The 16,874-nt window shown below is 45.9% G+C and overlaps 1 protein-coding gene across 8 annotated transcripts in view; it reads right to left on the reverse strand.

Moving 5' to 3' along the window:
• PDZD2 (PDZ domain containing 2) overlaps positions 1-16,874 on the reverse strand; it is a 404,359-nt gene that overhangs the window by 80,693 nt on the left and 306,792 nt on the right. For 7 of the 8 annotated variants that reach the window (XM_024981518.2, XM_024981525.2, XM_024981519.2 and 4 more), the window contains 3 exons: positions 10,275-10,417; positions 7,185-7,317; positions 1,578-1,727 (listed from right to left, as the gene is read on the reverse strand). In XM_024981518.2, coding sequence (XP_024837286.1) covers positions 1,578-1,727; positions 7,185-7,317; positions 10,275-10,417 — 426 coding nt within the window. The remainder of the gene's footprint in view (positions 1-1,577; positions 1,728-7,184; positions 7,318-10,274; positions 10,418-16,874) is intronic. The other variant, XM_024981521.2, reaches the window with a different exon arrangement.

Raw genomic sequence — 16,874 nt, forward strand, 5'->3', positions numbered from 1 at the left:
CACAATCTGCACAACCATAGTTTAGTGGCTCTGGAACTCTAGTGATAAAAAAGAAAAGGAAAAAGTAACTTTTTCTTTCTTAAATTATCGTATTATAATATAAATAGTTGTATAGATGTGAGAGTTGAACCATAAAAAAGGCTGAGTGCTGAAGAACTGATGCTTTCAAACTATGGTGCTGGAGAAGACTCTTGAGAGTCCCTTGGACTGCAAGGAGATCAAACCAGTCAATCCTAAAGGAAATCAATTGTGAATATTGATTGGAAGGACTGATGATAAACTGAAGCTCCAATACTTTGGCCACCTGATGTAAAGAGCCAACTCATTGGAAAAGACTCTGATGCTGGGAAAGACAGGAGGCAGGAGAAGAAGGGGACAACAGAGGATGAGATGGTTGAATGGCATCACTGACTCAATGGACATGAAGTGAAGTGAAAGTTGCTCAGTCGTGTCCGACCCTTGGCGACTGTATATTCCATGGGATTCTCTAGGCCAGAATACTAGAATACTGGAGTGGGTGGCCATTCCCTTCTCTGGGGGATTTCCCCAACTCAGGGATCGAACCCAGGTCTCCTGCACTGCAAGCAGACTCTTTATCAGCTGAGCCACCAGGGAAGCCCGATGGACATGAGTCTGAGCAAACTCCAGGAGATGGTGAAGGACAGGGAAACCTGGTATTCTGTAGTTCATGGGGTCGCAAAGAGTCAGACACAACTGAGTTACTAAGCAACAACAATTATATAAATGGGAGAAGAGATACATTTTGTGTTGCTGTCTTCTAAGGCCTAATTACAGACAGGACTAACTTCCCAATGCTTATCATGCTGCCAAGGCTCAGTGCTACTGGGAAGGAGTAAGAGATCCAAATGGCAGAAAGAAGGGACCCTCCCCAGGCCTGGATGGATGGGAACGACAGCTAACAAGGTTTTATACTAAATATGGGCTATCTGTAAGATGTGGGAAACGAAGAGGAGACCACAGAGCTGCGCTGCAACCACAGTTAACACAGCCCTCCCGACTCTGCCAGACCACACGGCGGGGGCGGGGGGGCAGCACACGAGGGCGTGAAGGGCCACAGGCTGTGTGAGGAAGAGCCACGAGCCAAGCGCAAAGTCCTCATTTCATTAAAACTGGGAGATACATCCATGCAAGTTCGCCTGAATGGGTGCTGTGTTACTTTAACATTCCACTTGCAACCAGACATCTCTCCATCTAAGCTCAACTTCACAAGCAATAATTTTCAAATACTGTATCAAGAAATAGCAATAAAATCCTTGGCATATTATAAGACACCCTAGAAGTTGATACATGCACTGAACTCAGTACCAATTGCTCTCTTATGTCCAGGGGTATGGTGCCAATTGTTTTTTCTTAAACGTGAAGTATTACCTTCATAGATTTTTCTGGATGATTCTAACAAAAAAAAATAAATAAATAAAAAGATGCACTGTGGTTCTCTCCCATCCTGGTCTGGACCATAATGTCTATCTCCAGCTTTTATCTCTGGCCCTGGTACCCAAGTCTTTGGCAGAACATCATCCCAGCAGAGCATCCCGGCAGAGCACAGGCGCACTTACTGCGCTCTGGATGGAAGATGAGCCGGTGCCTTCGTCCTCGTCTGGCTCCTGGTCTTCGTTGTCGGTCCAAGAGGACACGTCCTCTGTGGAGCTGGTCAGGTCAGGCAGACTCTTAGATGTCAGCCTCAGGAGGTCCTCGGCAGAGTTCTCCTGCGGGGAAACAATGAGACGCCTGTGAATTACCCTGCGATATCAAGGTCAAGGAAACATAGCGGAGTCAACCGTGGGTGGCCACGTGTTCCCAGTCCAACGACTACATGGAGTATATGTTCACATTTCCAGGTGTGCGAGGCGAATGCACATGTCCGGGGTACAGAGCCAATTTAAACCTTGAGTTTTTTTTTCCCTTGATGAATCAGTGTTTCTTAGGTGAATGTTTCTATGAGTAATCTAAGCTCCCTGAACTTAAGATCCTTCGATTCCCCCCCATCCCACCCCCCCACCGCCGTCTTACTTTCAGGATGTAATTTAAACTCCCTCATTGGCAGGCCAACATCAGAGATTTGGCCTCTGCCCAGCTCTCCAAACTCACCTGCCTCCATTCTCCCCTCTAAGCCTCCCTTCCATTCAAGCCACCCTGACTTTCAAACACGCCAGGCTCTCCCAGCCATGCTTCCTCTTTCACCAGCAGCTCCCCTGCCTAGACCACTCTTCTTCCCAAGACTAAGACCTCTTGAGGCAAAGCTTGAGCATCCTCTCTGGCAAGCCTTCCTGGAGTCCCACATTTCTCCTCTCATGTCCTCTACGTTTACTGCCTCACTGTGGGTATATAACTTATTCGTCTATCTTGCTTTTTGTCTGAGAGTTCCCCAAACCATGTCTACTCAGCGCTGTGTCTCTAGGTCGAGCTCAGAGCTCAAACATCCACTATATTCTCCTCTCGCTCACTGCTCATCTCACAAGCCCGTTGGTTAGAAAGATTAGATCATTTACTGAATCGCAATGAGAGTAGAGACCGATAATGTCTGCCATGAAAGCAGTCCTTGAACAACTTTTAAAGGACAACAGAAACTCATGGAATCACATTCTATTAAGATTAGACTCCAAAGGGGGCTTCATTAACAGAGCCCTTCCTTCCTAGACACAGATAAAGTCAGAATGGGTGTGCGGTGCAGGCGAGATCCATGAGGCCGGGTGACAATCTCAAGGACAAATGAGGCACGCACGGGCGCTGAGAGCTCTCCTGGGGAAGGACATGGCACGTGAGGCCAGGGACCAGGGCTACAGGGCTGATCTGAGGCCAGAATGAAAGAGCAACGTGCCCTCTCCTCTTGTTGCCACACCAGCGATTTCTACCAGGAAGGAAACATGTGCAAAGTTTTGATCATCATATTCCTTGGGGGATGATGGAAAATAGAACAACAAAGAATACCCAGCTTATAAAAGGGACTTACAAACTACCAGTGAGCTGGCACCTGGTGAGATTGGTGTTTGTTCCTAGTTCGACGTGGATTCCACTCCTGCAAGGTACCTGAACCTCACTCATCTTAGATCAGTAATTTGTGACTACCATACTTTGAGACCTTGCCCAAGGAAAGGAAAAAGAGTTATTTGCGACAAAGTGAGCTGAATCCATTTCTGTGATGTCAATTCTGCTCAACTATTAATAGCAGAAAGCTTAAAAGAGTGAAAGTTCCAACTGCTGAGTAAATTTCACAACAGCCACAAGATAGAATACGCCACTGTCATTAAAAATGCTGATCCAGAAATACATTTCCTGATGTGGAAAGAGCTCTTTTGGCGGGTTGCTGCTGCTGCTAAGTTGCTTCAGTTGTGTCCGACTCTGTGCGACTCCATAGACAGCAGCCCACCAGGCTCCCCCGTCCCTGGGATTCTCCAGGCAAGAACACTGGAGTGGGTTGCCATTTTTTAGCAGGTTACTTAGTGAAAAAGCAGGTTAAAAATAATATGTAAGAACCATATTAATAACAGATGTAACAACAACCTGGATACAATATGAAAACCATAAAGACACATTTCTGCAAGTGCTCACTGTGACCAACTACATTGTTTAGAGATCTTTATCCTTCATTTGATCTTCCTAATATCCCATGAAGCAGTTATTGATTCTCACCGCACAAGTGAGATTTCGAAAGAAGCAGCAACTTGCTCAAGACACACAGCTTTTAAAGGGCTGTGCTGCCCGAATCCTGGTGGGACTGTCTCCAGGTACAGTCAGTCTCCTTGTGTTTGATTCAATTGAAAAGGAAACGTGTTCCTGTCTGGAAGGAAACGCCAGTTAGTGGATGGTACCATGGGCGATATTAGACATTTTATCATGTTTTTCTTCTCATCCTTTTTTTTCTGGGTTTTCTACATTAGATACAATGAATACATATTTCTTGTAAATAAAAACCAAGAGTGAAACAAAAAAGAGAAGTGCATAAGAGAAATCCGTGTTGCTATGCATGTACTTCCAGGAATATCAAGATGAACTAGGGCATTCCGAGTTTATTCATTCAGCAAAAACTTTCTAAGCTCCTCTCATACACAAATGACATACGGTGCGGAAACACGAGACATCCCTTCCAGAAGACAGTAACTGTGATATTTCTAAAACAATGCCGGTTAAGTTTTGTCACGAGGTGATGCTTATCTGCAACAATAATTTAGATTTTTTTATTATTCCTTATATGTGACAAGTCAAAAGTTTTTTATTCTTTTCTCTTTGAATGTAAAGGCAGAACTGAAGTCTGTAGATGACTTGTTCTTTGGGATAAAGAAGAGGAACAGAAGTCAAGCAGTGCCTAACAATCAGGTGCTTCTTCTCCACGGATGAGCACCTTGGACGGAGCAGAGTAAGTTCAGGAGCAAACAGCTGGCAGCTGCTGCAGTAGCGTATTTGGCTTAGTTGTAGGCGAAGCAAATGGGAAGGAGGAGAAAGCTCTGAGGGCTGGTCAGCCTTAGGGCCGTAGCTCTGGACAGATGGCCAAGAGCCAACAGACTGAAAACCAGAATGGACGCCTGTTCCTCAGCTCTGGACACTGCTCAGCCCTACGAAGACCTCAGCAAGCATCCCAAAGTGTCACAGCCTCTGGCAGGAACACATGACCTTGTTCTAACACCAGGGGCTCTGGATTCCTTTATATCTTACATGACTGAGGGGTAGCATGAAGCTCTGACGGCCAGCGGACCCAGGATGAAAGCTGCTTCTGCCACCCACCGCCTGCATGACCTCTGGACAGATGAACTGATCGCTTGGATTTTAATCTCATCTTCTGAATAAGAAGAACTAATGGCTTTCTCACGGGATTCACTTTAAGAATTAAATGAGACAGTAGGTATAAAGCGCCTAGCGCCCAGTGGTAGCCAGTACATTAGTGTCTTTCTTCCTTTAAGTTGATGAGCGATGTCTGTTTTCAAAAATCTCACACGTGCCCCTTAATCACTAGTTTTACCCACGAGGGGTCGTTTTTTGTTTTTGTATTTTGTGTCGTTTATGTATAATGACTGGCATAGAAGAGATTTCTTTCCCACTTTCCAAACTAGTAGGAGAAAGAAGTCAGTCCAGAAATAAAGGTCTGGTGGACATGCTTTAATGCCTGTGCAGAGACCTCTGCGGGGTTAAGCTGCAAGCTTGGGGAGGTGGGGTGTGCGTGTGTAAGAACCAATAAGGCTTTTCAAATTCCCACCACATCTGGTCAAATGGGGAATTTGTTTCAGCCTTTCCCTCCTTGTGGGATCCACCAGGCTGACCGAGAGCATCCCTGGCTTTGCTCCTGCCCCACCCCTAGGAAGAGGATGCCCACGGCACCTCTGGGAGGTGAAGATGGGGTGTATGAATGGAGAAGGTCTCAATTCCTGCCTCCAGGGCTTCAGCATCAGCTCTTCCTGCCAAGTCTTTGCCAAGCTCTGAATTCTGGTTGGAAGCAGGATTTGGGGTACATGGTATAAAGGAGAAAGTGAAAGTTGCTCAGTCGTGTCTGACTCTTTGTGACTCCATGGACTATACAGTTCATGGAATTCTCCAGCTAGAATACTGGAGTGGGTAGCTGTTCCCCTCTCCAGGGGATCTTCCTAACCCAGGAATCAAACCCAGGTCTCCTGCATTGCAGGTGGATTCTTTACCAGTTGAGCCACCAGCGAAGCATAAAGGGGGAAAGTAGATTTTTCAGATGACTCAAAATACTCACCTATTTATTAAACCTAGGAGGTGCTAGTGGTAAAGAATCTGCCTGCCAATGCAGGAGACACAAGAGACACAGTTGGAAAGATCCCCTGAGGAGGTAACGGCAACCCACTTCAGTATTCTTGCCTGAGAAATCTCATGGACAGGGGAGCCTGGCAGGCTACAGTCCATGGGGTTGCAGAGTCAGACGTGATTGAGCACACAAAATCTAAGAAGGAAAATAAAAACCTGTGGATGCAGGGTTCAAAAGTAACATCAAGGATAACTGAGGGAAATCAGCCATCCTGGTGAGAGCTATTGCTGGGAAGGGTTAAGGACGGGGTGGCTCACACCAGTGCTCCCCTGCGTTGGATCCAGGATGAACTGGAAAGAAGCCCCATGGCTCCACTGCACTAGCCCCCAAGTCCTGAGGGCTCTCCCCTGGGCTCATGGATGTCACTATCTCATCAGACAATGGAGCAGAACCCAGACAGCCCTTGTTCCTCCCCTGGTCCCGCAGCCGCGGTATCCCACTGCCTCTCTGCAGCGTTCTAAGGCTGGCGAGACCCTGGAGAGAGATGGGGGTCCCATATCTCAGCACTAGTTTCACATGCTCTGGTGGGTGGGGGTGAAAGGAGCCCCAGCCTGAGGCCTCGTGAAGAAGAGCTGGCATCCAGACAGAGGGCATGGCCAGACTGGGCGTCACAGCAAGAGCCAGGGTCCCGGCACTGCCAGCCGCATCAAGGCCCCCTCGGAAGCTCTGTCTCGCCAGGTCATTTGTAAAATTGAGGAGGATGGGAGGGGGCGTAGCTGGACAAGCAAGGTTCACAAGGCTTCCTCCAGCACCGAGGCTGTGTGCTGCTGGGGATCAGAGCCCGGGCCTGCAGCCTGCCCATGCCGTCCCAACCTCCTTCCTGCAGGTCCGAGAAGGTGTGCATCTCCAGAGGCGCGTCACCTCCCTCCCGCCCCTGCTTCCACATCTCCTCCTTGGTTTCCCCTTGGGCCAGTTGCTACTCTCTCTATCCTGGCTTTTCTCCCATTCATCCCTTTTCTTTAGTCCTTTTGTTGCTTTTTAATCTCCTAGATAAACCTATCGTGAAAGTCTCTCAGTCATGTCCAACTCTTTGCATCCTAGTCCATGGAATTCTCCAGGCCAGAATGCTGGAGTGGGTAGCTGCTCCCTTCTCCAGGGGATCTTCCCAACCCAGGGATCGAACCCTGGTCTCCCGCTTTGCAGGCGGATTCTTTACCAGCTGAGCTACCAGAGAAGCCCAGATATACCTATAAAGACTCTTAAAGGATGGCAAGATGATTAAATGCCCTTAAGCTCAGGGCCCCTTGTGGGCTTGCACTGCAGACTCATGGCTATTTGCCTGGCCCAAGCAAAGGGGAGTACACATGTGTTAGGGGGCAGGGGTGAGGGGGTTCATGCGGAGGGCTCACAACCAAATCTACCACTGCCATTCAAAATATTTTACAAAACAAACAAATCCACCTACCTTGCTGGCCACCACCAGCTGAACCACTCCAGTGGCTGAGCGAAGAATGGCCACAGCTTCCTCGTGGGAGAGCCCGACTAGTAAGTGACCATTGATTACCAGCAGCTCATCTCCTAAGGATAGTCTGCCATCCCTGAGGAAATGGAGACGGGAAAAAAAAAAAAAAAAATCCCTCGTCAAGATGTTCTAGGCTTGGGAAGGGCCATCTTCCTGGAGTTGGGGAGGGTTGTCAGAAGGGGACAGTCCAAAATGGGCTACAGAGGAGTATGGAAGATGGGGACGGCTGGGGTGGGACCGCTCATCCTTCTGTCAGGGTCCAGATGCCCAGTTAGCAGAGACTAGGAGCTTTATGATTTCAGATGGTCCCTTAGTTATAGGCACGATCATAAGTTACCACCATATCCTACATCAATGTCAATGAAACACCTCCCATGCAGGTGGAGACATGATGGAGAGGAATCGAGACCCCAAATCTTTAGGATACTTAAGTCTTTCTTTTCTCAGTCCTACCTGCCATCCTGCCCTTGTGACTGAGTCATCAGCTGAGTCTCTGAGCTGAGCCCCAGAAGAAAAAGGTATCCGCAGCTCACCAGGAATCCTTCCCTAACACCCGTCCCTCTCTCCCCAGGTGACACACTGTTGCCAGGATTTCCTCTGTGGCACCTGAGACCCTGAACCACATGTGTCTGTAACCCCTGTGCCCAAGAGTCATGGGGCCTTGAGGGTCAAGTCTCAAACTGCCCCCTTCCTCCTTGTGTCTCTGCCGCCAAGCTCCATAAGCAGGTGGATGAACGGAAAAATGAACAAAGAAACTGCCTAAGTTACTGCTGTTGCAGGGAACAGACCCGGTGTACATCACAGGCATGCAAATGTGTTCTCTTTGTTTCCTTTAAATTAAGTGAAGGACTTGGAGCTTCCTTCCTACTGGGCTGGAAGGAGGTCCAGTCACCACGGGGTCTGCCTGCCCTACAGAGGTTTGGGGACAGACGGTTACAGAGCACCAGGCAGGCCTTGTCAGTCATAGGAGGTCAACAGTTCTGTGGGTGCCAACTGAGCCTCCAATGGCCTGGTCTCCCATGATCCCAAAGCAGCCAGAGGCTCTTCATCCCCACTGCTAAATATGAGATGGGAAATTGAGTGAAGTTGAGAGTCCCAAAGCCCAGGTCCCACCATCCCCTCTGGAGGCTTTGCATCAGCACCCAGGATTCAAGGGTGGCACTCACGCTTGTCTCTCACACAGATTCACCCCAGTGTTTTTCTCTTCAGTCTGTAGACTCTCTCCTCCTTGCTTGCTTTCAATAAATTAACCAACTTCCCTCTCCTCCTCTCCCTCACCATTTTCTCTCTCTGTCCTCTAGGGCATGTATCATTATCTTTTCTATGAATTTAGGCTTTAACAGAAGACAGGAAGCATGAGAGATTGCTGACAATCTCTGCTTTCTGTCCTTCAAAAATCCCTAAAGCAGAGAAATGCTAAGTATCACAGTAGATGCTTGGGATGGAAAGAGAAGAGAAAGAGGGAAACCATGGTGAATAAGCACACTGGAAGCTCAAGGAGGCATGAGGGCAAGCTCTCTGAAGGAGAGGCATTCAGGAATACTGGAGAACACAGTGGTCAGGGCCAGTGTCCTTGGGTTTACTTATCCACACCACCATCAAGCCATCCACATCTCTGTTCCTCTTATTTTCCTCTTTGATCCCATCTTTCTCAGCTCCAGTTATTACCTAGAATGCCCCACATGTGAATTAGACACCCAGACACATACACACATACAGGCTAGGGGTGTAAGAAAACGGTGAGACCCGTTAAAAAATGGCTCACTTGAAAAATGGATAAGAACAGTTCTATTTAAGCTCAGCTCTGGGCACAGGAATTTCCTAATTGCCAACTTTCCAAAGACCTAGGAGTAATGGGGAAATGGCTATCTGATGCGAATTCTTTAAAGCAGCTATCCTTTGGGAAGTGTGATGATGCTCTTCTGGATATGAACTACCTAAGGTCTTAAACCTTCACTAATTACCGCCACCCAAATAAGTGACACCTGAAGTTAATCTCTTCTCTACTCAGGCTAACAGATCATATTTTCTAGTTATGGGACTGATGAGCGTTGAAAACCTTGATAATCAGTGCACTGGTCCTCTCCTCGGTATTCTATTCTTCAGACCAAATATGTCAAGCTCCTTCAACTTCGCCTAATGAGATATGTTTCTGAGAGCCCCCAAGGTCTTGGGCAGGCCATTACTGCTCTGGTTTGCCATTTCCCTTTCAGCATCAGGGTACCTGGGCTGAATACTAATTCCAGACCAGCATCACCTCCCTCATCAGTGAAATTCCACCTTTACCCACTTATTCTATACAGATGGGCATCCAACATACAAATACACCCTATGGTGCTTTGCAAATAGTAGATGCCCTATGTATATAGGAGCAATCAGCCCCAAAGTAGGAGCATACCTTCCATCTGGGGACGGCTACCTCCCTCTGACTCAATATGGACTTCTTTGACGTGCCTCTGCCTAAGCGCCACCCATCTTCCTACTTCAGATGACTGTTGAGGTTAAAAAAGTAGCTTTGGAGTGTGAATGGTTTTCAGGTCACAAGGAGAAAACTCACATTGATTTTTCTCCCTCCACATCTGCATGACCAAGACACACGTGTTTACATGTGTATCAAATCTTGACAGCCATGACGTGGCAGGTGAACTGTGGTCACGTTTGAACCCCCATCACTTTCCCGAGTCGTCAGCCACAGTGACCATGTGAAGGATGTGGTGTTCCACCAAGTGGTAGCTCTGGATAAGGAATCACGTGTCACCAGCATCCTCAGACTCAGGATAACTTTCACTTGACACTCAAAGTGAATGGATTAGAAAGGAATCTAATCCCTCCTTCGTGCAGTGGCCCCACCCATTAGCCACTTCCTGTGCTCAGAAGGGTATTTAATTAGAACTGCTAGTGCCTGATTTCCTGCCATGCTCCAGCACCTTCCTTGTAAGCTGTAATCACCAGGCCTTTGACTACCCCCCCAGCACCCAGGGGCAGGGGAGGGGAGGACCAGGAAGCAGAGAAAGGGGAGAGTTATCCAGTCACCTGTGAGCGGCACCGCCTTCCTTCACTTGGGTGACAACGATAGCGTGAGGTGAGCGCTTTGATCCTCGGCCTCCACTAACCTGAATTCCCAGCCCATCCGATTCTTTAAGCAGCTCCATCTTCCATATCCGGCCGACTTCCTCCTTGGAAGAAAAAGTGAGCACACCGTGAAGCATCTGGACAGACACGCACCATTCTCACAGGAGGGGCAGCTGGAGGTCTGGCCGAGTCCCATCGCTTGTTGACCGACACTGCAGAGGCCCACTGATGAGAAAACTCTACGGGCTGGACCAAAGTCTCGGGCAGCAGTCAGTGCTGCCCAATCCAGTTCTCATGACGGCAGGAGTGTTCTGTGTCTGCATCATCTAACAGGAGAGCCGCCAGCCACAGGTGGCTGTCGAATGCCTGAAATGTGGCTGCTGGCAACGGAGACCCTGAATGTTTCATTTCATTTTAATTAAATTGAATGAGCCACCTGGGGCCAGTGGAGATGACTTTGGAAAGCACGGCAAAGGTGATGTGTGAATTCCCTGACCAGGATCCTGTTAAGTAAAGCTCTTCTGCCTGAAACCCAGATACCACTACATGAGTAAACACTGGCTGTGTCTGGGTTCCGTTTATTTACTACACCTACTAATTAATAAAGGGAAATGAAAGGAAGACAGAGCCAGGAGACTCTAGTTTGATCCAATCAACTAGTTTAAGCCAAGCTCAACCACTTAGTACTTATGAAAATCAATTGAGGCCTCAAAACCTCAATATCCCTGCCTTTAAAGTAGGGATGATTAGTAAAACTTCCAAGTCTGGTTGTTAGGATTAAATGAGACAGGAAGCAGGCAGCAATGCTCCTGACATCTAGTAAAATACATAATAAATGTTAATCAGTAACCATATGTGACTTACACTCGCATAAATGTTAAAAACGTCACACTGAATTGAATCTTAAACTTCCCGACAACATGTGAATGAGATCTTGGAGAAATCAAAATAGGAAATTCACTGGTGTACTTGTTATCAACATACATTGGTCAACACGCTCTTTAAGAACATTTAAAAATGCTACAACAACTATAAAAATCTACCCTTTCTATTTCACTTATTTTTTGGCTGTGGGGGGTCTTGGTTCCCTGACCAGGGATTGAACCCACACCCCCAGCACTGGATGCATGGAGTCTTAACCACTGGACTGCCAGGAATTTCCCCAAATCAATCATTTTTAAAAACTAATAGAGGTCTCTAGGGCTTCCCTGGTGGCTCAGTGGTAAAGAATCTGCCTGCCATGCAGGACACTTTGCAGGAGATGAGGGTTCGGTCCCTGGGTCAGGAAGATCCCCTGGAGAAGGAAATGGCAACCCACTCCAGTATTCTTGCCTAGAGAATCCCATGGACAGAGGAGCCTGGCGGGCTACAGTCTATGGGGTCACAAAAGTGTTGGATGTGACTGAATGACTAGACAACAAAAAAAAGGTCTCTAAGTCCTCTGAACTGCCTTGGTTCATTCTCCTTTTGACTCTGTATTCCATTCCAAGGACACAAAGATACTCCACTGCAAAACACTGGAGTTCCCTCAGACACTTGGCTATTCAGAGAAATGAAAGCAAAAGCTTCCAAAGTGGTTTATCTGGGAGTCTGACTTTAGGCTCATCCCAAAGTCCTTTTTAGCTCTACGTATATAGGTAGGGGTCCCAATGCATTCCTCAATTTATAGAGTAAAAACCATCTGCTTTCTCCATTCACCACGAAGGTCCAATGGAACTGCTAAGGCCCAATACAGACAAAGCAATCATCTCCCCCAAAATAGGCAACCTGCCCATTCAAGCTGTTTGCAAAAGAGAAAAAATGTGAGGCATTTAGAAAATCCGAAGTGCATACTGTCAGAAACGAAAATGAAGCTTTAGGCAACAGTAAAAAAAACAGATGTGGAATGGTCACTGATGCGCAGCAACAGGAATGTCTAGGGAAATTATCAGCAGACAGAGACTTGTTGGGTCCTACTCTTTTCCAAGCCCAGGGCTGCTCACAGGGCCCCCACAATTCCAGCAACACGCGGTGATGCCAGCTGTCTCCTCCATCCACTGACCACAAGTCCATGAAGCCTGTCTGGCCAAATGTAACTTCAGAAGTCACTGGCTTACCACAGTAGTTCATGAACTTGTCAACAAGCCCTACATCATCCCATCGTCTCACTTTGGACTCCCTGGGTTTTGGTTTGTTGCCTCTGACCTCTGGAACACCTTTCCTTCCCATTCAGGAACAGCCTTCCTGCCTTCAGAGTCTCTCACAGCTTCACTCCTTCCATGAAGCCATCCTTGAGAATTACCCCGAGACAGCAACTTTCAATACTTCCAGTACATGAGACTGTATGCCAGGTGGAGAACCAAAGAGAACACATGCAGGGGTGTGCTGATTAGCTGTTGTCTTGGCGAGCTGAGCATCCTGCATTTACACACAGGCCAGTCCTGTGGCTGCCTCCCTGGGCCTCACAGAGCAGGTAAGAAATGAGCACAGATGGTGGCCTGACTTTTTTTATCCCCTTGGAAGATATCGCATGGTTCCTGGTGTCCTGAAGATGTGGGGCAGTGTTACTCTCTTCCCCAGTACAGAAAAGCTGTGGAACTCTTTCCCAAGAACAACAGGGACCACTATTAGAGCCCAGATACAAGAAAATCCCTTTAGTTTTAGCCCAAATTAGTAGAAACCTATCCATCCCTATGACTAATTACACCATCGTTTTCTCCCATCCTACCCTCCTTTGGCTAAACAGAAGACGTTAGGTATGGTTCATAGAGGATGTGACAATACTGGATACAGTTCTAATTCTTAAATGCTTTTAGAAATAGGACTTGTGACCAGGAACATGCAAAACTATGATCATGGGGAAAGGATGGCCTAAATGTTTACCCTGACAGAGGAGTTAAAGACAGTATTCATGGAGAACACCCACAAACCCACTCCACACCCCTGGCCCAAGATGCACACAACCAGTTAAAAACAAGACAAAACCACATATCTAAAATAAATGGCTTCAGAGGGGGACTTCCCTGAAGGTCCAGTGGTCATGGTTTCATCTTCCAATGTGGGAGATGTGGGTTTGATTCCTGGTCAGGGAGCTAAGATCCAACATGCCTCTTGGCCAAAAAACCAAAGCATAAAACTGAAGCAGTATTGTAACAAATTCAATAAAGATTTTAAGAATGGTCCACGGCCACAGGGGGCAGGAATATACAGTGGAGAAAAGATAGCCTCTTCAATAAGTGGTGCTGGGAAAACTGAACAGCTACATATAAAAGAATGAAAATAGAACACCTCCTAACACCATACACAAAAATGAACTCAGATGGATTAAGACATAAATGTAAGGCCAGAAAACTCATAGAGGAAAACATAGGCAGTACATTCCTTGACATAAATCACAGCAAGATTCTCTATGACCCACCTCTTAGAGCAATGGAAATAAAAACAAAAATAAACAAGTGGGACCTAATTAAACTTAAAAGCTTTTGCACAGCAAAGGAAACTATAAACAAGATGAAAAGACAACCCTTAGAATGGGGAAAAAATAATTGCAAATGAAACAATTGACAAAGGCTTAATCTCCAAAACACATAAGCAGCTCAGGCAGCTCAATACTAGAAAAACAAACAACCCAGTCAAAAAGCGGGAGGAAGACCTAAACAGACTTTTCTCCAAAGAGACGTACAGATGGCCAACAAAAACAAGAAAAGATACTCAACATCACTCATTATTAGAGAAATGCAAATCAAAACTGCAATGAGTTAGTAGTTCACACCAGTCAGAATGGCCATCATCAAAAAGTCTATAAACAATAAATGTTGGAGAGGGTGTGGAGAAAAAGGGATCTTCTTGCACTCTTGGTGGGAATGCAAATTGATACAGCCACTGTGGAGAACAGTATGGAGATTCCTTAAAAAAACTAGGAATAAAACTACCATATGACCCAGTAATCCTGCTACTGGGCATATACTCTGAGAAAACCATAAATGAAAAAGACACATATACCCCAATGTTAATAGCAGCACTATTTACAACAGCTAGGATATAGAAGCAACCCACATGTCCACTGGCAGATGAATGGAAAAAGAAGTTGTGGTACATATATACAATGGAGTATTACTCAGTCATAAAAAGGAACACATTTGAGTCAGCTTTAGTGAGGTGAATGAACCTAGAGCCTGTTATACAGAGTGAAGAAAGTCAGAAAGAGAAAAACCAATTTCATATATTAACGCATATATATGGAATCTAGAAAAATGGTACTGACGAACCTATTTGCAGGGCAGGAAGAGGGATGTAGACATAAAAAACAGACTTTGGCCACATGGAGGAGGGGGAGGGTGGGACAAGTAGAGAGAGTAGACGCATATGTACTATCATGCATAAACTAGCTAGCCAGTGGGAAGCTGCTGCAGGGCTCAACCTAGTGCTCTGTGGCAACCAAGAGGGGGGAAGGGGGGGCGTGGGGAGGAGGCGTGGGGAGGAGGTTCAGGAGGGAGGGGACATATGTGTACTTGCGGCTCATTTGCATTGTTCTATGGTGGAGGCCAACACAATATTGTAAAGCAATTACAATAAATTAATTAAAAATTTAAAATAAAGAGAATGGTCCACATCAAAAAAATCTGAAAAAGCTTCAGAGGGCAGAAATGACCAATCTATAATAAAGCCCCTAATTATACTAGTCCAGAAACAGATCTCCTTCCTCACTTTTATCCAATAAGATGATTCCCCTGCCATAACAGACAGTAGGAACTAAAAGGGGAGAATTCAAAGAAAATGATGCACGTTTCCTCACCATGGAATTTCTTGATCTTCTAATGAAGGGGTTCCGAGGAACACAAAGGAAGTCAGAAGCAGGAAGCGGCAGATGCTATCAGTCTTAATTGTGCAACTGTCGCATTAAATCTAGCTGCCTACAGATGAAAGCAGTGTTCAGTTAAAAATAAAATCAGTTCTAAAGTGTATTAGTCTAAAGCTGGAACTAGCCAAAACCCAACAGGCCAACTTAAATACAATAGTATCAAGTATATTGCCAACTGTCTTCTTACAATTCCACTTAGGTATCTTGTACACACACCAGTAGAGTCTCTTCTCTTCCTGGCTTCGCCATCTCAATGGGAACAGCAACATCATCAGTTCAAGCTCAAGAGGATATGCAAACCAAAAACCCAAGGACTGTCTTTGATTCATCCTTCTATTCCCTGTACTTAAACCATAAGTGAGATCCGAAGGCTCTATTCGCAAAGCAGATCCACATCCATCTCACCTCGGCTCGTCTTCTCTGCTACCACCCTCATGAGTCACCAGCATTTTTAGCTTGGGTTATCATAGTCTCTGATCTGGTCTCCATTTATAAGTTTTACCTCTCACAAGCCACTATTCTCCATTACGCATTTAGGATAAACTTTAAAGAAAAACATCATGATGCATTTAACTTAAACCTTCTGATAGCTCCCTAGATATAGAATAAGGTCCACACTCTTTGCAATGGTAAACACGAACTTTTGTAATCTTGTCTCTTTCACATCACCTCCTAGTCCTCTCCCTATCACTCACTATGCTGCAGTCTCTGCTACCAGAATATTCTAACATTCCTGTCTTATGGCACCTTCAGATGTTAGTTTCTCACCAGAAACATTCTGCTCCCAGATTCTGCAGGGCTGCTCTCCTCCTGACAGTCTTCAGCTGAAACATGGCCTCTTTAATAAGGTATTCGCTGACACCCATTATCAATTGGGCCCCCGCCCATGTCACTGCTGGGACATCTTTTACTTCACTGTGTTTTTATTTCATTTATTGTACTTGTGGTCAGCATCTAACACTCTGGTTTTTTTTAATCTGTTTATTGCTTGTGGCCCCTTATTTGTGATAAATGCCTTAAGATAGGAACCTTGTCTCTCATTTACCAATGGATTTTCCAGCAGCTAGAAAAGTGCCTAGCACATCACAATACTGCATAAATGTCACTGAATGAACAAACAGAGAATGTTTACCATAATCTTAGGGGTCTTCAAAGTTATCGAGACTGACATTAAGAAGTTCGCCAAGATAGGAGACCTGCACGTTTGCCAGTATTCAAAGTGTGAACACAGATCCAGTTGTAGAGATGACAGAGTTCTGAAGCAGACCCTGTCTAGACAGATGGCTTGGGCTTTTGCTTCCTTCTACGCTGGCTGAAAGGGCAATGAGACTTTGTCAGTCTGTTGAGAAAAAGCCAAACCACGCAAAATTGGATGCTATGGACGTCTGTATTAATGTTGGAGTGCTACCCTTTCCTATAAACCGCCAATTACTGTGTGAGCTCACACATGCGTCTCTCCACGAAGGCAAACAGAGGGATTTATTTACCAAAAACAGGGGTAGTATATTAAAGGGAATTGCCACAGCAGCATTTAAATGACCTCATCTGCTGGAACCCAAAATAAAATGTTACAACAGCATCTTTGCCCCAAATGTGAGAAGACACATCATCCAACCAGAATTTCACTGCAGTAAATGCTCTAGCTTCAACTGAAAACTTATTTTTGAGATTGTTTGCTTATCCCTTCTTACTTAGAATGATCAGTAAGAAATGAAGAAACA

The sequence above is a fragment of the Bos taurus genome, chromosome 20 (assembly GCF_002263795.3).
Source record: "Bos taurus isolate L1 Dominette 01449 registration number 42190680 breed Hereford chromosome 20, ARS-UCD2.0, whole genome shotgun sequence".
In the NCBI taxonomy this organism is placed as follows: Eukaryota; Metazoa; Chordata; class Mammalia; order Artiodactyla; family Bovidae; genus Bos; species Bos taurus.